The 26,739-nt window shown below is 34.0% G+C and overlaps 1 protein-coding gene across 3 annotated transcripts; it reads left to right on the forward strand.

The window, feature by feature from the left end:
• The first annotated feature begins 3,141 nt into the window (after nt 1-3,141).
• Nucleotides 3,142-26,637, forward strand: LOC139982384 (uncharacterized). Of its 3 annotated transcripts, XM_071995165.1 has the most exons (24): nt 3,142-3,326; nt 4,892-4,967; nt 5,220-5,352; nt 5,660-5,731; nt 5,850-5,921; nt 7,203-7,274; nt 7,657-7,728; nt 7,906-7,977; nt 8,170-8,241; nt 8,610-8,681; nt 13,581-13,652; nt 17,421-17,492; nt 17,935-18,006; nt 18,476-18,547; nt 19,660-19,731; nt 20,171-20,323; nt 20,507-20,575; nt 21,020-21,088; nt 21,724-21,792; nt 22,365-22,421; nt 22,596-22,777; nt 22,986-24,565; nt 24,873-24,999; nt 25,467-26,637. In XM_071995165.1, the coding sequence occupies exons 1-24, from the start codon at nt 3,309-3,311 to the stop codon at nt 25,523-25,525; spliced, it is 3,456 nt and encodes a 1,151-aa protein (XP_071851266.1). In that variant the 5' UTR covers nt 3,142-3,308; the 3' UTR covers nt 25,526-26,637. The 3 variants fall into 3 exon arrangements, with proteins under 3 accessions (XP_071851266.1, XP_071851268.1, XP_071851269.1); XM_071995167.1 differs by lacking the exon at nt 20,171-20,323; XM_071995168.1 differs by lacking the exons at nt 19,660-19,731; nt 20,171-20,323.
• Nucleotides 26,638-26,739: the final 102 nt, after the last annotated feature.

The following is a 26,739-nucleotide window of genomic DNA, read 5'->3' on the forward strand; positions in this document are numbered from 1 at the left end:
TTTCATACCATATTGATTTAGTTAATAGTGAATATTTAGCACGATGACTTTACATAAAAAGTACGCGAAAACATATGCACCAAAAAAATGTAATCGAAAGCAAGCACTTTGCAAGTCAGTAATTGGGAAGTTCATGGTAACTTGTTTTCAAAATTCAGTTGACATATTACAGCAAGTTCATTTAGTGCGATAATGTAGTAGGCCAAAATATATCGATTATATATTTATGAAAAAGGGCTCTTGCAGTAAATTGAAGTTCTCTGACATTTACTACACAAGCAAATATTAATAAACTCCCGAGTTCCCGTATAACTTCAGCGGGCAGTTCGTCTTATACAGTAAGCAATGTTCAAATTTCTTACCAAAAGATAGTGAAGGTATGTGCGCATAAATGTATGTGTTGCGGGGGAGGGGATGGGAGGGAAGGGGCGAGGGGGCTAGTAGGAGGACGGTTATGAAGGTAAAATGACCTCTTACGGAGTTAAAAGTGCCGCGAAGACGTCAAAAATCGTAAAGAAGGGTTCTATGTACGATAACATTCGGGATAACAATTTCTAAATTACAAGACTTAATAAGCAGTTTCCTGTCATTAACAATGGTATACAAAATAGCCAGATGAAACTGTTTTCATCGCTCCGTTTAACCACAGCACCATATTTTCAAACGTGTCCTCAATATGTTTTGCACATAAATATGCAGTGATAAAATTTGAATTGTATTACATGTTACTGAGTATGTATTATATTACGATATTTTCTATAAGCTATATATAGACTAGGTATATATTATATTCATGGTCTTAAGATAAAGTGCAAGTACTGTAATTTATGCTGCATAAAACAACATTTCTTTTGAGAGATTTTTCACGTTGATGATAGACAATCCGGAATGAGCAAAGTAGCACTTCACCAAAGAATATACTTGTTACAAGGCACTGGCATGTAGCCCCGAGGTTCGTGAATCAGTTAAAATCAGTTACTGTGAGTTAGAGCATGAATGCTAAAAATATGAACCTTCAATATAATAAATTTTCTTTTTTTGTGATTCTACTCATCTTTTTGTTAACCTTTTCATTAATGCATGTATAATATTGTTTTCTACACATACTTCCTCCGATGGACACTAAAAGGCTTAATTTAATCAAATAGAAATTTGAAACTTGTTTACTGTTTAACATTCATAATAAAAGCCACAAGATTAAAATTCATTCTCCTACAGACACAATAAGAAACCCTTAGGAGGAGAGATTTGATAAAAAAAACCAGAGATTCTTAACTGCTGAATCGGTAGTTACTTTGTGACAGTCAGAAAACCTAATACTAGCATAAAAGGATGAACTTAAAAACTCCCACTCCCATAAAAGAACAATGACTCCTACATTTAAACGGAGTCTCTTACAATACTAACGTGAATTACATGAAAAGATGACATTTAAAAGTAAAACCTGGTTCCCCAAAGAATAACATTCGTTTCTAAACCAAATAAACGCGAATAAAGAAACACGTGAATCGTTTGAGGAAATATGTGGCTTGCTGATATATTAATAGACTTACTCAAGTCTTAGATCTTACATATCATTGACAGTATTGCAAAAATGAATACGAGTCATAAGGCATGTAATAATATCGAAGGCAGGATTCCTAGCAAGGCTACCAATTTGAAAGGTAAGTGTATCATTTCGTGGAAGGGGAGATGGTGGGGGAGGGGGTCTCAGTTAAACTTACAACATATTACTTCGTATTAACTTAAACTAAATGACATCTTACATCAACCCACATCCCCTCCTCCCGAAAATTGTTAAGTGCATTTTTTTGTAATACACATCTCTGTTATTGACTGACTAATAAAAGCCTAAAATGTAAACAATGTATAATGTAACGACACTAAGATAGTTATGTTTAATGGCCTGCTTTCACACACTATCGAAACTGTCACCATGGTCTGTTTGTGATAAAGACCGTAAATATTTACATCCTAAGCAGCTTTCAAGAATAACAAAACGATACTTTGCCGAGTTCCTACTAAGGAATGTGACAAAAGTTAGAATGAATTTAATGAGAAAGTTCATGCGAGAAATGGAAGTTTGACTGTTACTGCATGTTATTCATTAATCTGACAGGCGATGTATACTAGACATGACGGGGGTTAATAAATGTTTCACATATTTCCTTCGTGTACATGTGATACAAACAACCTCTCGTTTCAATTGATTCATTCCCACACATTTCCATTGTTCATTAACGTCAGTCTGTCATTGATCGTTGACAACGCACCTACTCTGATTTAAGCTTAATGATCACATTGCCTTTACAGTTGCACTAACTATAGAGAAACATTGCAGAGTCTGACATTTTCCTCACTTACTGTTGTTGTAAATGTTAGTAATCGACAATTGTAAATCCTGCGACACTAAAATGCTGCTGAAAGTGCATACTAATTAACTTATGTTGTACGATGTAAATGATATCACAACACACAATTGAAGGTTTAAGGCGCGCTTTCGCTCTTCTATCAGTAAGACCACAATACTTGACTTAATTGAAGTTATACACTTAAGTTTACTTAGTAATTACCCCGAACACTTAACTGGTTTTGAATAAATCATGCTCGTTCGTTTCCTTTCCAATTCTACTTTCAATCGCATCAGCATCGTCATTAGTACAATATTAAACAATATAAACACATTGAAGAGAACAAGTCACGCGAACATAGTCATTTTAATATTATACTATATAATCTTTCGAAATAGTGAACTTTACAAAGTTTGCTAGATGGATTTTTAATAATCCAACGTGATAATTATTTGCTTTCATGTTAAGAATTTTTATTGTTGTTACTGAACTCACGCTTGCACGACTTCAAACGATTCCGGGTTACTTTGGGGTTAAGACCCGTGAGCCTATGTTCAGCATTAAGCGTGTATATGTGACTAAACACAGCATTGTCAGCAGCCATATTTATCTGTTCCTGTTCCTACGCCTATACATACATCTCTTTAGTAATCAAAATGAAAAGTACGATGAGCTATTAGTTCAATAAATGACATCCTCAAACGTCAAGATTTTCAGTTTCGGCAAGTTATTTCTCAACTGCAATAAAACCGTCACGCAGTATAGCTGATTGGGTCGTTCTGAATTGGTGACACCTTTATTTGATAGGATTCTTACATCACATCGTTTCGACCATAGTCTCGAAAACAAGGAAGTTTAATTTTGAGTCGAGTGTCAATTGTACAGCATAACTGGCGGTTCTGCTTATCCTTCAGAAAGTTCCTACTTGTAAGTAGACACTGAGGGGTTCTGTTGCCGATGGGGTTCAAAATTTGCGTAAGTAAAAGTCGTTGTATCTTGCAAGTCGTATCTGTAGGCTGTTGAGTGCCATACGTCTGATACTTGTGTAATGACTATAAAGGATTTTAGTATGTTCATTTGATTTTCATTTAACTGTTATATTACCATGTCTCTACGAAAGGATACTCATAAAGGTAACAAGACTCTGATAAGTAACTGATATTGATATAACAAGTGATCGTTAGTAGTGGCAATTACTTTGAACACCAATCCAGCTTTATATTCAAGATATTAGACCCAAAATGTTGTTAACCTTATTCTATGATACGCTTAAGTATATCCCATCGCTAACGTAAGTTAGTTATTTGCGCAGTCGCATTGCTGTACAAGGTAAATTTTCGTGATTAGAGTGTGTTATTTTGCTTTTCTTTCTTTCTCTCGCAATATATTATACATGCTAAGTAACCATTAAACTCCTTGATGGAAAAACATGGCAAATATATGACCTAAAGTATGTTTAGTTTTATTAATGTTAATAAATGGACATACAATTATTATTATTATTATTATTAATTTTTTGGAGGGGGAGGGGGGGAGAGGGTAAGAAAGCGAAGTGAATAATTCAAGTAAATGTAGTACGCCTTCCACTCTTCTTACTGCGTATTTAGTCTGTAATTGTTGGCAATCGAACCTGTAAGAAACGGATTTCAAATGTATTATTGATGACCTTGTTATATATTTATCATTTCGAGCGTGTCTATAAATATTTTCCATCGTGTTCTCTGACTTGATTTTAAATTGTGCCTTATTTCCAATTCAATTGATCGAAAAGCTACACTCTGCTGATATTCTAACTTAAATTCATTGTTAAAGTAATCAAAGAGAACAAATGACTCTCATTCTTTAGTTCTTTTGTCAAATGAATACGCTTCCTTCAAATCATATATATTTTAACATTTCTCTGTCGATATTCTAACTTTAACCCATTGTTAAATTGATAATAATAAAAAATAAAATAAAACTGTTAGCCAACTGCGTATCCACTAGAGAGCCTCTGTAGAAAAATGTGTAAAAGTATCTTGGCCTGACGTTTCGATCCTAGCAGGATCTTCTTCAAAGGCTAAATGACAAGTAACAGCAACAGAAGGGACAAAAACACGCACAAAATACAGACAGGTTAATGAGCATGGGCACAAAGATATGAATGAAAGGGGATTAGTAGACAAGAGATGGAGAGAAGAAAGAGAGAAACTAACAGGGGAAGAGGAGAGGTAGGAGAAAAACAGTGGCAGGACAAAAAGAGGATTAAGGGAAGTGGGTAGGGAATAAACTGGAGAAGGACAAAGACATAATGGGATGGAGAAAAAAGGGTGGAAGAGAGCTCTAAATTAATGATAGAGAACAAATGACTCTCATTCTTCAGTTCATTTGTAAAATGAATAAACTTTCTTCAAAACATATATATATTTTAACGTTTCTCTGTCTCCAAAATGCTTCTTTTAAAAGCTTTAATTCTATATTTCATTATTTGGTCGTACAAAAAGAGATTATTTTTTAATAGCGCATGGAGTTTACTTTTCTTAAGCTACTTTCATTTTCAGAGTGAAGCTTTCAGGAAGCTGGTCATAGCGGTTTTCTTTTTCCTTCTTCACAACGAAATACTAAAGGGCTATGAAGGTATTTTATTAATGTTAGTGGTATAATATTAACCTTAATAAATTGTAAAGAACGATACTTTATTTTATCTTTTAGTACAGCCTATGTCTATAAAGAAACGAAGCAAAGACTTAGTTAAATCTTCATTACATATATTTTCTATATATTTGTGAGATGCTCTCTTTTTCTATTTTACATGATCGTTTTATGAACAAAAGCAACGTCTAGCATCATTCAACCTGTTTCTTTTACGTGTCATAATTATGTTCATAGTTCGTGGAGCGATTCTCTGTGGAGGTGATGCGAAATGTACTTGTCGCAAAACTAACAAGTTCTATGAAATGGACTGTAGCAATAAAAGCCTGAGCGACTTTCCGACGAATATACCGTCAAACGTTACTAAGATGTAAGTTTTGAAGGAACAATGTGCGGACGGCATTTCATATTGTAGGCGACAGATTGTTTTCACAGCCAAGACACCAGCAACGGTAAAGAGATGACTAAAAAACTGATTCCACATGAACAATTAAATACGAAGCTCAACCTTTAACGACATAACACTATAACAACATAGCAATACAATATAACAAAGTAATACATTTTTTGGCAATACAAGCCGCTTACTTAGTCCTCATTGTATTTTGCAGTGATATATGCCTATTATGTTAAAAAAATGTTTCTTTATCGTTGCTATTATTTATATTTTTTTCCAGAAGTCTAATTGTGAATACTTTGAAGTATATCCCCAGGGATGCTTTACAGTACCAGTTGAATTTGACTAACTTGTAAGTAGCGCCACTTTTAACTTTAATATTTTGTAATATTTGCCCACAGAAGTGACAACATTAACATACAATGTCTACGACGTGTAACGTTATACCGATATTAATATTTTCTCCACAGATATTTGCAGAGAAATATCTTGGAGATTATATCCGACGGTGCCTTTAATTCCAACTCAAAAATGAAAGTGATGTGAGTAACGAAGATATTTTAAAATCTAGTACATTGTCAAGTTATAAGCCATCATACTAGATCAAATTACTAATAAAATTACCCTTCGTACGTATCTGCAGCTAAAATTGTTGATCAGTTGATATTGAACAAATTGATTCAGGTTGGTGAATTTTTTTGTTATCAAACTGTCCTCGACATTTCTACATTGATAAAGAAAATTATGATAAGAACGTAAATTCTGCTGATAAATTCCTCACAACACATTGTCTATAGTTAAATGCATACTTATCTAATCATTATAAAACCTAATTACGTAAGAATGTGATGCTAATTGTTTTACACCTGTACTGAAACATATTTCTACTTACCAATTGAGATTGCAAACATTGTTTGACATTATATGTTATTGTTACTAAAGAGTTAAATGACTTGATAATCAGCCGATTCACACAGAGAAAAAGTAACTACTGTAAATCTTAAGACTTTTCCCCGCAGTAAAAAGTGGATCGCGCTGACAAATATGATAAATCGATAGCATGTGCTATTAGGATTACAATAGGAACCGAGGATATGGGTAATTCTAACAAATGCATCAAACTGGACTTATTTCAATTATACATACCCCCTGTTATTACTGTTATCATAATATAACATGCTACCGATTTATAGCATAGTCAGTAGTTACTGTGTTCTCTGTGTTCATCGGATGCAAACATACATCCGTCAAAAAAATATGCTTCAGGAGTAATGATTTGTGAGATGCTCTTCTGGCGCCCAGTACAAAAAGTTGTGTTTTTATATGACATAATATTGCTTGATATCAATTCTGCATTCAATTTGACGAACGGTTCTAGAAAATTATTCATATAGCAGCATATTTCTTTCGATTGAAAATTTGCGTAAATTCAAGAAAATTACATCCTAACATTTACTAGTTATCCTTCCATGTAAGTGGTGAGAACTCTATTCACAATGTAGTTCCCTTCCTTTACTTTTGCCAACAACAAATTTAATACAAAGTACTATTTTTGTACTGAAAACTTAAAGCATAATTCCATGATTCCACAAGATTGGAATTGGGTTTTCAGATAACTTTCGTTTCCTTGACTAGCTGAACGCTACACTAGGAGTCTGTAAAAAGCAAAGATGAGTGGTGAAATATGAACCTTTTGGGTCATTAGATTGATATCGGATTTTAAGACTGAACATACCCTTTTAACATTGAAATGCATTTTCGTGTTGGTTTCCTTGCTCACTTTTTTGAGGTATTTTACCAGTAATTATTTCTATATCTCACAGAGACATGACGAATAACACACTGAGTCATCTGCCTGGGAAGATATTCTGGAAGACAGCTAACTTAAAAATACTGTTAGTTCAATACTTCTGTAATATTTGCTTAACATTGAGTGAAACAAGGTAGTCAAATAGCACTACTTAATCTTTGTTTTAGTTCAAGTGATTGTGTAGAAGCTACCGACAGAAAAGCTGGGAATTTTCTGTAATATTATATTTAATAAATTAAAGGATTGAACTGTATATTTATACATGTAATATGACGCTAAATACGTTATATGATGACATGTGAAGTATCTCGATAGTACAAACGTAGCAAATAAAGAACACATATGCTATATTATTATATATCTTTTGTCAAAATTGTTAATAACTTTTGGCATTCATGGGTGATGCCAAATTGTCATATTTCGTATACAGTTCGATCAAAATTATAAAACTATTATCTATCTTACAGGAAATTGTCAAGAAACAAGTTGAAATATCTACCAGATGAACTACTACTTAAGACACCCACACTGAAGGAAATGTTAGTATCAAAAATTACAAATAAATATGCACAATTTGTATTTTAAACCTTAATAATTATGCACCCCCAATTACGTCTATATAATTATTACGTATACTTGTATGTTGTATGTTTTTTAAATTTTCATATATCATTTCCTAAGAACAACTTTTTCGAACGTTCTTTTTTGTTTCACAGAGAGTTATCACGAAACAAACTACAGGAACTTTCTGAAAACATTTTCATGAATCTTAAACATCTTGTAACACTGTAAGTTTAAAAGAAAATACCTTCAAACATATCCAAACTATTGACTTTGTTTGTCTTTACTGTCAATGTGTTTAGTGTATATTGTGTAGAAAACAAACGGATATAACAAACATTTATGATTTGCACCTCGTTTGTTCGTGTTAACCCTTTCTTTCCCTATTTTCACATTTTTGTTTATTACTATTTTTTCAGTATCCTTTCGAGGAACTATATTCAAAGTCTACCGCCGAAGATATTTTCCTCATTATCCTCTGTTAGGATATTGTAAGTAGCTTGCGGTTAACTAATTCAGTAGAGCTAAAGTAGACACGATATTTAAATCTTAATAATAATAATAATAATAATAATAATAATAATAATAATAATAATAATAATAATAATAATAATAATAATAATAATAATAATTGATTTATTGGCAGTGTTTGATTGCAGTTGATAGCCTGCATGAATGTGAGCATAAATGTTGATCTAATTACAAAATAGTATACGTCAATACAAATTAGACAACCATATTGATTCAATAACATATAAATCCAGGTTAACTGTGCTGAATAGAAGTAGGTTGAATACTGAAATTTTATTTGTAAATACACCGACAGTTTCAAATACTTCTTGTTTCTTTCTCAACTCAGGAAAATTCCTCGAAATCAAATTCGCAGTTGTGACGTTAACACGTTCTCTTCAAACAGAATGTTGACGGACTTGTACGTTAACTTATTATTATTTACTACAAATATATTGGCAGTAAAATGGGGATAACGTTACATGGCATGTCATTGATGATTTTTTCATTACATATGATGCAATTGGTTTTATTATTATGATTATTGTTTTGGGCTAAACGATATGTTTAATGTATATATATATATTTATATATATATATATATATATATATATATATATATATATTAATATATATATATGTATATATATATATATATATATATATATATATATATACATATATATATATTCATATATATATATATATATATATGTAATATATATATATATATATATATATATATATATATATACATATATGTACGCATGATAAAATGTTTCACGTGTTGGATAGAAATAATAGTAGAAAAGATAAGGACAACATGTAATGCCTATTAATCCAACATAATATTTAGAACAGAATAGATGTAACTACACGCTACACACATTTTCGGACACCCTGGTCCTTTGTGAGGTGTAAAAAGAGTGATTGAAATCACATAGTCTACCGTAAACCCCAGACAGCTCAAATTGCTTGACCCAGGAAAGAAACGCATATCCCTATTGAGACCATGACAGTGTGAACGTACTTTAAGTATCAATTCGACTGCAGTTTCTGCAGTTTCTTTTATTAAGATAAAGATTAAAATGTTCAGCCACTGCAAAACTGTTTATTTTTTAGTCTGATTGTGCTTTTGTGATGATTAAGTCGTAAATGAAAGGGAGGGAAGATTTGGCCAATGTATTGTGTATCAGGACAGAGAACCAAGTGATAAGATATATTACAAAGGGAGTGTCACAATTGTAAGGACCTGGATGTAAACACCGCCCTGAAGGAGAGAGCTGAATGTCAGGGTCCGTAATCATGTGATGACAGACCTGACACAGGGGTTTACCACATTAATATTCCCATTGGGTTGGGGAGTGTGGGTGGAGGGTAAACGACTCCTAACAAGGATGTTAGGAGGATGCAGCCTACGTAACATCCTTGCATGGTTTGAAAACATTGCATGGTTCTCATAGATAAATATATGTTGCCCGCTCCTTCAACATATAGGTAGAGGTACTCTTCCACAGTGCATGTATGATGCAACAGTACAACCCTGATTGCATACATGGTTCCAATCTGACATATGTGTTGACCATACATTCAAACGATAGGTAGACATATTATCCCACAATTCTTTCAGTATAATATACAGCAGAATACAATACAAATTGCATGGTTTAAGTACTCTGGCAAATGTACTGGTATTGGCCCTTCAACCAAAATAGTAGGTAGACATATTCTTCCACAATACATGTATTAAGATGTAACAATACTAATGTACAACTTTGATTACATACATGGTTCTAGTCTGACATATGCGTTGACCATTAATTCAAACAATAGATAGACATAATATTCCACAAGTCATTCAGTATAATATGCAGCAGAATACATAAAGATTGTATGTTTCAAGTACCATGGCAAATGTACTGGTGTTGACCCATATCCAAAACAGTAGGTAGACATATTCTTCCAAAATACATGTAGTAAGATGTAGTAATACTAGTTTAGTACTAGTAATACTGTAATACTAGTGTACTACACTAATTGCATACATTGTTCCAGTCTGACGTATGTGTTGACCATACATTCAAACGATAGGTAGATATATTATTCCACAATTCATTCAGTATTTGGTACAGCAGAAAACAACATAAACTGCATGGTTCAAGTACTCTGACAAATGTACTGGTGTTGGCCCTTCAACCAAAATAGTAGGTAGGCATATTCTTCCACAATACATGTAGTAAGATGTAACAATACTAATGTACAACTTTGATTACATACACGGTTACAGTCTGATATATGTTCTGACAATTCATTCAATCAGTAGGTAGACTTATAATAGTGCAATAATATGACAAACATGTCTTTACCATTCATTCAAACGAAGCATATTCGTCCACAATGCAAAAGTTAAGATCAACCACATTTGAAAATGTGCAGGTTGTGATTCACCACAATACACATGTTTAGTTTAGACTGACCACAGTATATGGTACAGTTAATGTGAATTTTATGTTTGAAATGGATACAATTGATTTGGCCGATGCAATAATTTGCCGCAAAATTGATAACCATATCCCACAGCCAACATATCTAAAGTGTGAAAGGTACCAACGATTCTTCTCTTTAGATATTTGTTGACCAGGTATACAAACAAAGGTGTGCTAGGTTTGAAGACATTAAATGGTTAGCCTCCATGAGATAACACATTTAAAAACTGTTTGCACTTGTTTACAATAATTCTGGTAATCCTAAATTAACTTGTGCGTATGAATACACCATTACCGTTGCATATAGATATATGCTATCATCAGTAAGGAGTTAAATATATATCACAATAAATGATTATCCGAAATAAGACAGGCATATAAAGAAACATGTACACACAACAATATTCTCCCCTCCCTCAACCCTCGCAAACACATTTCAGCAGTACTATTATAATATATTTCTGGCCTGAAACTTGACCAGCATTTAGAAGACCGATAAAATATATCACCTCAGGTGAATAACATTTCCTAAATCTGTATGCCTTCCTATAAATGTATGTGTACACCCTTCGGTGTAGCATTAAGTTTATAAAAGTGATAATATGATTGATCGATTCGAAATAAAGAATAACTCCCAGTGGTTGGTGGGTACTCTACCTTCCTTTTACTTCCTTCCTCTGCTGTGATATGATCCCCTGCATACTCTAGTAGGAAGTCTCCCCTTTTAAAACCTGTGGTTGTGAACACTCCCTATCCTGTAACGAAAACAATACACGCGTTATGTTACTGAGTAAAAAGAGTACAGTCAATAGTAACTAAAACCAAACTTACATTTTGAACATAGTTATATTACAATAGTTTAAGCCATTGTGCTTCTTGGTCATTTTTGAAACATTAGATACAAATACGTTTGAATACAATTTAAAATTAATGTTGCATACACATAATGTAATTGACTGACAAGAAATTGAAACTTTTAAGACATTGGTGATAAAGAGCCGCAACTAAATCTTGAGTCATGAATTAATCTAAACAAGCTCCAAGATTTATACGAAATATGGCTGTGACTTAAGAGTTGATCACTTACCAATGTAATAGTTTATACATTTGCCTTCAAATCCAGGATTATCTTGGCGTTTACAGCAGTGACTTTTAGCATCATCCACTGGGTTAAGTTAACACTGTCTTCTTCTATTTCTTATCTGAACAGGAAAAAACAAAGAATCTTTTGTATATTTATCAAGAAGTAAACATGTTATATCAGTCTAAAATTTCCACACGTGAAGGCTGGTGCGTTCATACTACATGTGTATAATGATGTAGCAGTCACAAATGAGCCAGCTCAGAGTTTTCTAGGTCACTGAGAAGATTAAATAACCAGGCATGATGTATCAAGGTTAGCATTCAAGAGATTGGTGCCTAAAACCCGGAGATTTGAAAGTTAATTGTTTCATATAAAAGCCGATCTCAAAACAAAACAAAACAATGAGCTATGTTCAATGTGCATCCAAATGAAAAAAAAAATAGATGAGAGCAATTGTGATTGGCAATCTCACTCGCAGACGATATGCGAAAGTGGGAGTCTCACTTTGAAACAATGAAAGTTGGCAAGTCTGGTTAACATAAGCATCCTTTGCATGCATTAATATCACAATTTAACCATTAACAGGCTCAAGTTGTAACTAAATAGTTGCACTTGAGACATATCCTGACATACACAGTTTGTGTTCATGTGTACAAATGGGGTACTATCTGAGGTGTACATTTATGAACTGCTCAATAAAAAACTTACGTAGATATATGAAAAAGAAGGGAACATTATACACCATGTTAGCTGGTTCTCTCTGTGCTAGAATTATGACTAGCCCAAGATGTTATTGTTAATAGACCAACATTAAGCTCTAAGCTTGTATTTAGTTTTTCATGAAGAATAAGGAACTATTATAAGTAACTAAGTTGGTTCCTTATATTATTGACAGCAACAAAGTTGTGCAAAATGAGCCAATAGTTACACTCATGGTCTAAACAAGACCCACATACATTCCAATTGCCTTATAATCAGCTTTATGTTGATGATGATCGTCTCATTAATTATTGGTCAAACACTAATGTAGGCTAGCTAGATTTGTTTCTGGTCAACAACACCTGCAGCGAAAATTATGGAGCCTCTGTTACATGATCTAAGAAATAGACCTTTTGTATATGTTGTATTACAGGTGACGCCTACAGTGGAATTACGACCTTCCTTACCGGTTTCGAGCCTATGTACATACAATTAGCGTCCATAGCATTGTGGTTAGGGTGTCCTCATATAAAGCGGGAGGCTCGGGTTCGAATCCCGGTGGAGGCTGGAAGTTTTTTCACTGTTCTGGATATTTCAACTCGTTTTACGTTTTCAAGAGTATATATTCATACTTAACCGTAACCTTTACTCTTGTATTCATATTCTGAATAAAACGGTCATTTAAGAAAAGTAAAGACCAAGACAAAACCAAACTTTTTAAGTTGTAAATATGTGGCATAATTTTGTGCTCAACTGACCTGATGACTTGCACATTAGAAATGTGTTCGTCGTTTATGTTACATATAAATCATATTCTTCTGTGCTGATTGATCCATAAAAAATATGCTAAAACAAATTTCCTTTTTTACATAAACCTTTTCTCTTTTAAATGAAAGCGTCTAAAGACTTAATATTTTGGATGTTTGTGTCTAAGATTTTTTTTTGCAGTGAACTAAGGTCTGCAAATAGTTTTAAATGTAAACCGTTCCAAATATCAGAAGAAGAATAGCATATCTTATTTTCTTGATGCATCGTTTTCCTTGTCCAACAGAGACATTTCTCACAACTACATAAGCAAGCTTCCGAAAGGAATCTTCCACCAAAATACGAATTTGAGTAATCTGTAAGTATTCTTGATTATTATATCCTTCTTCTATAACACACTTACTTGATTACAACACTGTATAAAGCCACTTGCAGTTGAATTTTAATGTCTTAGGTTCCAAAGTTTCTTGAACAGTTTCTGTTAAGGGTGCAACTTGTTAAGTGTCCGTTACTTACCAATACGATGATATTATGACCTGATAAAGAGTAGCAAATACACTATCTGCTCTATATAAAAAATACTTTGTGTTTTCACGTGATTGTATATTTTATAGATAAAAAAAACAGGATTCAAAACGGTCAAATTCTTGTTTTAAAAAAGTTTATCAACTAATTTTGTTCAAAGTTACATATTTGCAAATAGTCATTACCAAGTGACCTCATAATTTTAATTAGTCAACATTTACAACATAGTAAACAACAAAGTCAACATAGCAATCATTGAAACAGTATGTAGCTGTAATGTAAGTCATGCCGTAGGAGCAAAACAATTCTTAAAGTATGTATTCTCCATCGCTTTAACCGAAAATCAGCGCCTGAAACAAAAAAATATATCACATCCCTCTTTACTTTAAAGTGGCCATGACACGAAAATTTCAAAGTCCTATATTTTTGGGATCCATCAAAGAATGTTCTCTAGTACACGTATCAACCAATCTGCCAGTTTAAAACTTGATTTTTCAAGTCAAAAATTGAGAACGAATTTACCCTTTTCAACGTTTGAAACTTTGTTTACTCGAAAATTTTCCCATTCGCATGACGTCATGTGACGTCAAGTTTTGAACACATGTGTTGTCGCTGCTTACGATCCTACGAACATACCATTCACGTACACAGTAGACAAGTACACATACCACTAGTAGTTACTAAACAAAACACCGATCACAAGTGCGATATCAAATCAAAATTTCCTGTGAAATGGCGGATCCAGAACCAATTGCGGCAACCGAAGTTCAAAGTGATAGTGGTACTTCACCAGGTAGTGAAATTGGGCTATAATTAGAGTGCCCTTTCTCATATTCGAAGCAGAGAGTGAAGGCGATTATCATGCCAATATTGAACCGAACGTTGAGGATGGACCGGAGGTGTTAGAACCGTATCAGTTCAAGCCTGTTAAACGAGCCGAAATTGAAGCTCCACAACATATCGAAGAAGAAATCCGTTCGAAACGATAGCAAGAAACATACTACGTGGTAAGAATTTATTAACGAAGCATTTAAAAACAAAATCCAGTCCATTTTGTGCATGTGTTGTTAGAATTCGCGGAACCCCTTAAACCGTATTGTGCGTTGTGTTACGCTAACGGGGATGTAAGTTGCATTATGCAGCCATGCTAGGTAGGCATATGTGCTATTTCATACTCATTATTACTAGGCTAGTACTTTGGCCTGGAGTTTGCAAATCAATTTTCTGAAACAAAAGAATGTTTCATGATAAATGGAAGGTGTAAATTCACAACAAATGTAACCATAACTGTACATTGTATGCCTGCTTGTTATTGTGGACATCATGGGCCAACATAAATACATTTTGAACTGTCATAATTATTCCCCAAGCCAGTACAGATACATAGCCTACGGTCAACAGGTTGAATGGTACTGGGGGTTCCTAGCAAGACACGTCAGGGTTGTGCTACCATCATGTGCAGTCCAAAGGATCAGAAGTGAGTTTCCAGCCAATGGTCATTACACTGGATTCAAGTTGCCAGTAGACAACTTATTGTATAAGAAGCCTTGATTGAGAAATTCCTCCAGAAACACCTTTTTTATTTAGATTGTGTTGGATTATCAATCCGTCAGGGTTTCCTCAGTGTTGATATATTGAAATTCAAGACTTTTAATTCAGAATGAAAAGGTTATTTTTCAGACCCAACATCATCATGAAAGAAAAGGCATTTGAAGCATTTGGACACAAGTATTGGCGTGACGGTGATGTCATATAATATATGCATAAGGGAACGGGCATTGACCTTTTTAGGAGCATTTACCTCCCAGACGTTTGCTTCGTACCTTTTATCTGGAAGCCAAAATATCCATATCACCAATGATATTTGACAGAAAAGTCATAATAAAGACCAATGAAGGCAGCAGAACTCTCGAATGTTTAGACTTTGTTTCTTCAGCAGCAGTTGGTTTGTTTTACAATCTTTCTTCAGAAACTCAGCAGTACACCCTGTTAAGGGTCTTCGATTGTTTTAATGCGTTTGGTGCTGTGTTTCACGTTGCCCGTGTTGTACGTGTCGTCGTGCATGGGTAACCATTTTTGCATGTGAGTTGCGTCGTGCGGTGTTTCTTGGTTTAAATTACCCTTTATTTGCTTCTGGATTATTTTAATTAATTTGTCACAACAACGATTGATAGCGATAGATTAAAGCAAGAAAATGCATGTAAGTTGTCTTCTTTAAACCTCCTTTGATGTCACAAATTACATTAGTGTAATTTAAGAATGATAATGTTTATGGAAAGTACAGTTTTACTTGATTGTCATATAATACAATGATTGTTGATAATGTTAGTTTAGTCACAGGCTAGCTCAGAATGACTGTCTAGAACTGATATTGAATAAACTTTGTTCAATTATTTAAGACTTGAACTACGTTGTGTGAATGTTTGGCTCTGTGGCTTTAAAATAAATTGCTTAGAGATTTAAAAACCCTTTGGAATAAAATCTTTTTACCTACCTATTTTGACCCATCCCCATTACCCCCACTCCCTCCCCAACATAAAAAATGGTTTTCCTGGAATAGCAATAAGAAATTATTGCTATAACTAACTGATAAAGCATATTCCAGAAATAAATTGGAGCACTGAGATTTTTTCACAAGAAGATGTAACCCATCACTTCTGAAACTAACCTCATAGCTTATTAGTATACAATAGAGCAATGAAGGGGGTGTTAATTTAGATGATACAGCAAAATTTCTTCGTCTATTGCGACTTCAGTGTAGTAACGCTAATACTACTAGTGCTCGGCGCGATACCTCCAAAGGATCGCCACTTGCCCCATTGGAGGTTTCATGTTCCACGAGCTGGTCTTCAGAGTAGTTTTTTGTGGATTACTTGACAAAAGAATGACTCTTTTATGTCAAACCGTTAAAGTCCATTTGTTTTATTTCATAGAAAAGGAGGGATCGTAGTATGCTTCCGTAAAGTGTTCGCTTCATACGGAGCTGCATACTGGCTAGGCCAAGTGAAATGGGCGCTAGTGTTGTGCACTAACTTGGTCATAATCGCCGTGTTTTTTTTTTCCGTCCTTCAGCCATGAAGGCTAATATCATGGGTTATGATATTTATGCAGCCCCCATCAACACAACGGACCGGCATTTCTCTCGGATAGTTTACAACAGTTGTAAAACAAACTTGAAATTTCTAGTGGTTGTTCTCTCAGCGAAATGTGCGTGTATATGGAACGGTATGATCGTCGCGCATCCGGTACATGCCTGGGCCTGGCACTTGTGTTCCTAACATGACGTCATCATTGTCTTGATGTGAAATCGCATTCTCAGATATCTATTTTCGGATGCGAATATTAAAACCTTAATTGCGAATTAGTCCTTAAGGTTTTCAAGGTGATGAGGATAGTTTTGAACAAAGATTTTCTCATAAATTCAGAGGAAGTTACTCTTGATTAGTTGGATTTTCGTGTCATGGCCTCTTTAAGGATCATTTATGTAAGAATTTTTAAGCGATGGATGAAAAGATCAATTAACAATAGATCCAGATTTTGTTTTGTCCAAACCTTTAAAGTATCATTTAAATAATAGCAAAGTTGCTTGCTTTCCCAACAGAGATATTTCGTTTAATAGATTAACGTACCTGCCCGAAAACCTAATAATGAAGTGTACTAACCTCCTCAGCTTGTAAGTATTAAATGGACTATATTCATGCACAAGAGTAGCGTGCGTATGATTTAAAGAATGCGAGTTGAAAAGGGGTTCCAAATATGCTCAAATTGTTTAGATAATGGCATGACATTGTAAGTTTAGGAAGGGTTACACCTTTATTGGAGCAGTCTGTAGTATATTAAAACAATAAATGATGTCTAAAAGTTTGATATCTAACAGAATAGTAAAACAGAATCGCCACATCCCTCCGATTCTAGCCAGAGGTTGTCTTTCCGAACTGAAATTACAAAGATTCCGACTAAGGGGTTTTATACCATAATGACAATGGAAGTTAGTTGACCCAGCCACCATTGTAACGAACAATTGTTGCTCGAACGAAATGAGTTTGTTGTGATTTTAATTTTGAGGATAACCTCATAAAACCATTCATTGAATTTCAATATCGTTTCACGTCTAGACACATTAATGAAAATGAACTGTCTTCGATTCCTCAAGATTTCTTCCGAGCTACACCGAATATCTCTCTTTTGTACGTATCACGTTATTCATGTAAATACGGTCACCTCAGTGCTCAATAATGTTAATTTTTCTTTATTGTTACTATTGATACATTTAACAAGTTAAATCGGTCAAATGAACGTTTCATGAAACAAGATATAACCATATATATATATATATATATATATATATATATATATATATATATATATATATATATATATATATATACACATTGATACTAGTTGAGACTAGTGGAAACCTAGTAGTTGTAACTCGGAGTTTCACGCGTTATAGCGATCTTCAGAGTTGTCTGACGATCGCTATAACGCGTGAAACTCCGAGTTACAACTACTAGTGTTCCACTAGTCTCAACTAGTATCAACATATATATTCCGCTCTGTCCTCTGGACATAGAGCACTCTGCGCCAAGATAGACGCCAACCAACCAACCAACTATATATATATATATATATATATATATATATATTCTCTCGCAGGATTATGACAGGCAATAAAATTCACACCCTTACAAAGGATTCGTTTCTTGGGCTAAAATCTCTGCATTTTTTGTGAGTACGATATCTCTACTTTATCATACTTGTGTGCTGTTTTGAGTAAAGTTTCACAAATTGTTATGTTCAACTCCTTATAAGTTGTATTCTAAGAATATGATATACAGCTTGATATGGCGAGTTTTAAAAAAGTTAAAGAATATAATATTGCAGCCTTTTTACATGGGAAACTGGCGTTATTGGCCAAGCTTGAAACGGCCAATGCGCAAATATTCGGCATTTTCAGCAATAACACGATGTGTTCTCACATCCTCACGACAGTTTAACGTCATTGTTGAAAGTGTTTACAGTACTGAACAATGCTCAACGTTAATGGAAAGAACCGAATATATGTAAAATTACCCTTACGTGTCTTGTACATCGGCTTTAAGGAAAAGGCTGTTGAGGCCTTTGGGGCCGAAATATTCCACGCTCTTTGCCATAGTAATCATGTAGGGAAGGAAAACAAATGTTACCATATGTAAGGAGCTGAAGTATTTGGTTGCAAATATTTAATTGGTGAATCTTTTGGCAGGTTGAGAACGACATTTACCAAAATACAGCTTTTGATGAAAAACAAGCACGCATTTATTCAGTTGGTTTCATTCATTACCCTAAACGAAGACAACGCTAATGAGAAAATGTTAAGGTTTATCTCACTCTCGATTGGGCATTAACGATGATCGCAGAAAAGGGCATCATCCAGTAGCTGACTCACCTATTACACAGCAACGCTCATAGTAAATTGAAGTTTATTCAACCACACTGTGGAACAAGCTACTAAATCCTCTGTAAATAGAAACTAATTTACCTTCATTCAGGAGATACCTAAATAAATAATACTACCTTACGCTCCAAAAAAAATATACTCCTAAACTTGTGTGTATCTGGGTTCGGGTGCTTCTGTAATGAGTATGTCAAATATGTTTTTAGTAATTATGTTGAATTTCTTTCTCTTCTTATTTCTCTTTTAAGCCCTCAAGATATTTCAAATACTTCATTTGCATTGCTGTATATTTTGCGCAAACTAACTCTTTGTAATCTACAAGAGATAACAAATTCTAATAACACGATTTTGTATTTTCGTTAACCTTTGTAGAGTTAATTATTGTTTGTTTTTCTTTCTGCAGCTCTCTGTCTCGGAATAACATAACAGCCTTACCAGCAGATATCTTTAGTAAATTACAGATCAAGCATTTCTTGTAAGGATGTTACAACTTTCAGCTACATTTTGTGTACAAGATCGTGTAGTTCATCAATAAAATTTCCGCAAAAAGAAAACAAAATAAAAGACTCGGGAACTAAAAATTGGAGAGGTTTCTATTCGAAACAGTAAATGTTGAAATGAATTATTTTCGTAAATGAGTATATTGTAGGATAAATGACCGATTTGCCAAATCAATTACAATAAAATAATTCCTTGACTATACTTTGCATATTTGATACCAGTAGTAAGATCAGTGTTGTTGTGAAATCGTTACGTTATTCAGAGGTAAATATTAAAACATAACCGAGCTCGGTCAACAAAATGTTGCACAAATGTTACACGGTTCACAAATGCCTAAACGTAAAAAGCTGCAGATGAAAGGTATAACACTTTTTTCCATAGCTTTGATCCTTTTTATTCTGATACTTTATCAGAGACTTATCAAATAACCAGATAACTGAGATTCCAGACGGGCTTTGGAAAACAATCGGAACGAAACATAACATACAGTATCTGCTTCTCCAGAGAAATAATCTCACGCAACTTAAGAACACAACCTTTGAAGGTTTACAGACCCTGCATCAAATGTGAGCAAAATTTTAAGAAGCACTTCAATTTGAATTCATTTCTGCACTTAACACTGAAATACAGAAACCGCGCACATCTTTGTTGCATTCAGGTGCATTTAAGTGACATTGAAGTAATGAAAGTAAACAATTAATTTATAGTTCTTTTAAATTTTCTCATTTCCTCTTTCTGTCTTTGTAAAGCTTCCTTAACAACAACTTTATTCGGACTATTCAGGGGAATACCTTCAACAACACAGGTGTTCAGTTAATGTAAGTAAAATAATAATAATAATAATTAATACATTTTCAATCTACACTCTGTTTTGGTGATTTATAGCCTTTACAAGGAAACAAAAATATCTTAAGGCAGCATTTTATGATTTAAAAACATCTGAGTAATGTTCATTTTTGCACTGAAATCTGAAAGTGAGAGTGATGGTTTCAGCTTCTAACACACACACATATTTACATTGTTACTAATCCAATATATATGCATCGGGTGGTTTCTTGGTTTCAATGAGACTAAAATAATATATGTAAGTACCGAAATAATGCATACACTTTATTAACGTTATATTGACTTCATGAATGAAATATTTGCATGTGGATATGCACTTCCAATCATTGAATTGTAAATTCAAATCGATGTGGATATTTAATTTTCATAATTCGATTGCCAATAACAATTGACGATATTTTTTTCTCTATCGGCAGATATCTATTTGAAAACAGGTTAACGAAACTGGTAAATGACTCTTTTGCAGGAGGGACTGTTGAGTCAATGTACGTAAACAATGATACAATCAATAATATTTTAATGCATTCTTGAAAAAAATTCTTAATATTCTTTTGTGTCGACGATAAAGATTCCAGTACTTATTTTCACATTCTAACACTGCCGACTGTTAAGTAAATATGTATCTGGTTCATGGTCAGGTGAAGTAGGTTCATCACATTAAAAACATGTCGAGAATGGTTAATGTAAGTTGTATATATATATTTATACTACACGCATATGAACAAATCTGAAGGTATGCAGATTTAAGTAATGTATGATATTAGAATATGATTCCAAATCCTTTATCCATTGATACTATCATATGTTTTTTTTTTTTTTTTTTTTGCTTCCTGAGGGAAGGGAGGAAGAATAGAAAATACTGATTACTCTTTATCAGAGAGATATGATATCAACAGATAGGAAAATATTCTACCCGTCTTGTCTCAAGCTAGTCAACCAGTTCAATACATACATCATATGTTTCTTGCCATGATTTGACGACGGTCACAAACAATTGTGATCGTGCCATTAACAATGGTTCCGCACTTCCTTATAAATATTTCTGGTACTTTAAATTTCTTGGTACATGGTCTTGTGGTTTTAAATGATTCTGTCATGTTATAACGTTGTTATATTTCAGTCACATGTACAAAAACGATATAGAAGAGATCTCTGAGACAGCTCTTGGTAGTATTGGCAATGCAACGATGTAAGTATCAATAAAAATTAAAAAAAAAGTAAGCAACTAGATAATTGTACACGTCTGACTATTATTGAAGCAATAAATTGTCAGACAGGGCCTACAATCTTTCAACATTTATATTTTAGTTGAATATCATATTTAGTAGATTTTCCAAACGAAATATAGTTAGGTCGTCTTTATCCCAGCAGTAATCCACATAATAATCTCTGTTGCATATTTTTAACATTGATTTTCAACATTGCCGGGGTCACCAAAACTTTGCGTCACATTGGCACGTCCCATTGGTGCAGCGACGATCCGAAATAAACTCAACTAGGTTTACACAAGGACGGAACTTAATTTGAAGACGATAGCTTCCTTGTTTAAGAGTGTTCCGTTATACCAGTCAATGTTCATCTAATATAACTCACACTTTTTGCTCATATATCGCAATGTATGTTGATAACATTGTAGTACAGCATGTTCAAAAAAGTAATATACAAGTTCAACGATCTTGATACACTTTTACAACTGTATTGCTCGACGTTCTAAAAAACAAGAATATATGATTACTTTTATCATTTGACTTTTTGGAACAGGTTTTTTACTTGTGCGAAGTTAAAAAATCTACCATGGTATGCGAGAAAGGTATCCGGGTAAGTGGTTAATGAAATATCAAAAAATGTCCAAATATCTTAACTAAAGCCTTTGCGATGTTAGTAACATCAAATGTTATTCTTTGTTTTATCGAGCTATGAAGAACACCAGTAAAGTATTAAAGACGCTTTCGAAAACTATTAAATTCCACTTGTTTTTTCTTCAATTATTAGAGTCTGTGTTCATAACGAGTTTGTTCCAAATGTGACTTTTACACCAAGTGTGGTTTTCCTAACTACGTTATTCCAAAAGCTAGGGTTTCAGTGCTTGAAAAAGTCCAAAAATGTCACATGTAGTCCTTGCAAGCCTGGTGGATATGGAAATGGTTTCGGCAAATGCATGACCTGTCCAAGGGGTGAGTAGTTTTTGACAGCAGCTTCGAATGAGGAATGATTGAGATGGCAATGGTGATGACGAAGATGATTGTCGTGATGTATGGTATGATGTAGTGATGATTATATTATTAATAGATTGAATTCAAGAGCAATATTAAAGTAGTTTCCAAGTAGCTGTAAATTATGTGTACACCTATACAAAAAGGCAGTATTTGATTTCTCAAACAGGTGGATTTTATCAGGACGAGATTGGAAGCGAGACGTGTAAAAATTGTAGCAGTGGTAATTATGTCATACAGGGGAATGGTTCCTCTGCATTGGACTGTAAAACGTGTCCAGAAGGAACGGATCATACTAGGCATGCTGGTTTCAGAGCTTGTTTCTGTAAAAGGAATTACACCCGCAGCAATCGATTTGGATTGTGTACGCTGTGCTTATATACAGGCTTAAACTGTACTGATGACTTTAAAAGTCTGTTACCCGGTTACTATTGGAATTGGTCTTTTACTGGTATGAACTTATCACTCTACTCTAGCTTCGTAAAAAACCTCCTTACATTGAATAATAGTTACGATCGATCGACGAGTGAGTACAACCACAAAATGCCCAGAGCCTTCAAGTGTCCTAGACCCGAAAGCTGCGAAAACAACTACAGTTATACACCGACTCGAATCAACGGTAATTGTCTGAACGGTTACAGAGGATGGCTTTGCAGTAAATGTCAAGATGCATATTACTCTGTTTTGCATTATTGCTTTCCCTGTCAATCAAAATGGTTTATTATTTCTGAGATGATAATAACTCTCTCGCTGTGCTTCTTGATTATCATCTTAGTCATCTGGCAAAATACGAAAAAGAGGGAAACAGACGGCAGATTGTTTGTGGACAAACTCTCTTCACGTATGAAAATTTTCCTTGGTTTTTATCAGGTGGTTGGGGATCTTTACGAGAGCATTCACATTGTTACTTGGGGTGGACCACTACGCTTCGTATGGGAATTATTTTCTTATGTCGCCCTCAACATATTAAAAATTACTTTCCGACCTCAGTGCCTTAATAGCCGGTTGCTAATTGATCCAATCATTCGATTCAAAATGGCCCTGCTTCTTCCAATAGCAATTATTTTGGTGTCCACTGTGATATATCTAGTGTCTAAAATATACTTTAAGTTTTTCAGTAAAGATGGAAGTGCAGAAATTATGACGAAACTTAAGAAGATCAAATCCAAGTTACATACTTACGTACTTCTTGTCCTCTTTATAACATACCAACCAACTTGTGATGCTATTTTTGAGATCTATCCAGGCTCGTGCGACACATTTCGTGTAGACCAAGAAGGTAACATGACGATTTCACTACTTCGAGCTGACTATGATATTAATTGTGAATCCATTGATCAATACCAAGCTGAGGCCTACATTGCCACCGCTGTCTATGTAATAGCCTTCCCTTTCTTCCTGTTGATCCTGCTCCGAAAATATTGTCGAAAGTCTTCCATAAAAAGGGCTAATATCCAGTGTAATAACAGCTCAAATTTGAATGAAGAAACCCCTCTTATTAATACCAGTCAGAAGCAGCGTCAGAACATTCCCTCCTGCCTGAATTTTCTTTGTGAAAATTACAAGGATAAATTTTGGTTCTGGGAGATTCTAGAGCTTGGTAGGAAGGTTGGACAGACGATGTTAATTACACTTCTTGGTTGGGGAGACGCTTTGACGAAACTATTCACCATCGGTACATCAGTTCTGTTCTTGACTCTTCATGTAAAGTTCTCTCCTATGAAAAGTCGATTTGAACAACATCTTCAGGTAAAATTGCATATTTTAAGAACACATTATATGTTTTATGTTTTTGTTATTGTAGCTCATTTGAAAACATTTCTTACCGAAACATGAGCTTTGTGAATCGCTGCTTTGTTAGTTGATATGAAGAAGCCTTTTTACCTTAAAGTTATTTGGAAAGTGGTAGTTGGGCACAGGCAATAAATGCAAGCTATTTGTAATATTAACATTATAGTCAAATATGATACCATTCCGAAGTATTGTAAAAGAGAACTTACTAAATATTTTTGCGAAGACGAGTATGAGTATTTATTAAAATGTCTGTTCTTTACAGCTGTTTTCGCTCACTGCGATATTTCTCAATATCTTGGTAGCAGCAGTTTATATGCCCGTTCAATATCAAGCAACCCTATCCACCTTACTTATATTACTCGATCTTGGAATCGTCCTTGCTGTAGCAGGTATGTGTGAACATTTACTTATAGCTTGTTCCAATGTCCTGCTAAGTAAAGTTGTATATGTGTGTGTGATGAAGGAGGATCATGAATTTGTCACGAAATATTTAGGAAATCAGGGAATTTACAAGGAACGGTGGCCCTAGGGGTGTTAACATGACTCTCATATACAGGATCTGGCGCCCCGCCCCAGGTAAAAATACAAGATTTCACGTCAAATGGTGAATTATGGGGGAAATGAAGGTTATAACCTTTGCACCCCGCGTTACAGTGTCTTGATTCTTCCTAAGATATATGTAGAACAACCCCCCCCCCCTCCCCCATTCTCTTCTCATAGGACTATTTGGTCAACTGTCGAGGGAGTTCGGGATCATTTTGAAAGAATATTTAAATATTTATAAGTTATCATTCAGTTCAAATTGCTACATGGTTCTCGTATATCACCTAAGACAACATCTCGTATTTCTTTCCAGGTGAGGTTTTCTTGGTCCTGGTTCGCGTCATTCGAAGGAAGCTTTGGCCTGAAAAATAATCTGATATGGCTTTTGTTTTTCCATCAATAAGTCTCACGGAAGGCACGGATCTAATCTGAGACGAGACTTAGATACGCTCAATTATTGCAACTTTAAACATTATTTTATAAACAACTAATACCATTTTTTGTTTCCATTCTATAAAATTTTATTGTTTTTCTTCCATAGTGTAAACTGTAAATGGTAATTTAGCGATAACTATGCAACCATGTTTGTCTGCAGACTTTACCTTCACTTACTAGGTAGCATTCACTTAATATGTAAAAATAACGTAGTATTTTGAATTGAACTTAAATTATTATTTTTCTTCAATAACTGATAGTCTGATATGACTTTTGTTCTTCGATCAGGAAGGCTCCCAAGGCAAATAGCTGACATGTGATAAGACGTGGATACACTGATATGTTTTTACATGATATAAAAGTCTTTATTTTTTTCTTTCCATATCATTTCGATTCAAATGCAACCATGCGTCACTGGCTAGGCAGCATTCACTTGTTATATAAAAGGAATACGGTATTTGTTAATTGACTTGATGTTATATTTTTCAAAAATATATTTTTGAAGCCTAATCATAGCCTAATGACTAAAATACTTGGATACAAACATGTTTGAGTGTGTACTGTATTAATGGATCCGAACACTGTTGAGTTTAATTGATCATAAATTCGTTAAAAAAAACATAGACGTCATGTTGAAATTCATGTAATTATAATTTGTAATTATACTTTACAATTATTGTTTAGCAATATTAAATCATGTTTAGCAATGTTAATTTCTGTTTTAGTAATGTTCTGCAAAATGTATTTACACTTCGTAAAGCAACTCTGATAGGATTAAATCTACCTGAATTCTCTCATTTATAAAATGATCAAAGGCTACGACTGTACACCATTAAAGAAACTTGATATGTATATAGTTTTACTGTATGATGTTATTTTGCCTTTCTTGTTAACCTCTCAGGTTACGAGCATTAAACTTTCCGTTGCATTAGCCTAACTCACGATTTCTCATTTCTCATTCACAAATTTGAACTTCTGTATTAAACTAAATTAAACTAAAATATGCATATCATTAACACAATTGAATAAAGCAGTCTAATTAAACGGCAGTCTCGGATTTCAGTTTATTCAATTTAAAAAAAACAAGGTCAGGTTGATGTTATTATTTATGACTACCTTCATACTTTTGTCAAACTAACAATATTGTTTAT

The sequence above is a fragment of the Apostichopus japonicus genome, chromosome 16 (assembly GCF_037975245.1).
Source record: "Apostichopus japonicus isolate 1M-3 chromosome 16, ASM3797524v1, whole genome shotgun sequence".
In the NCBI taxonomy this organism is placed as follows: domain Eukaryota; kingdom Metazoa; phylum Echinodermata; class Holothuroidea; order Aspidochirotida; family Stichopodidae; genus Apostichopus; species Apostichopus japonicus.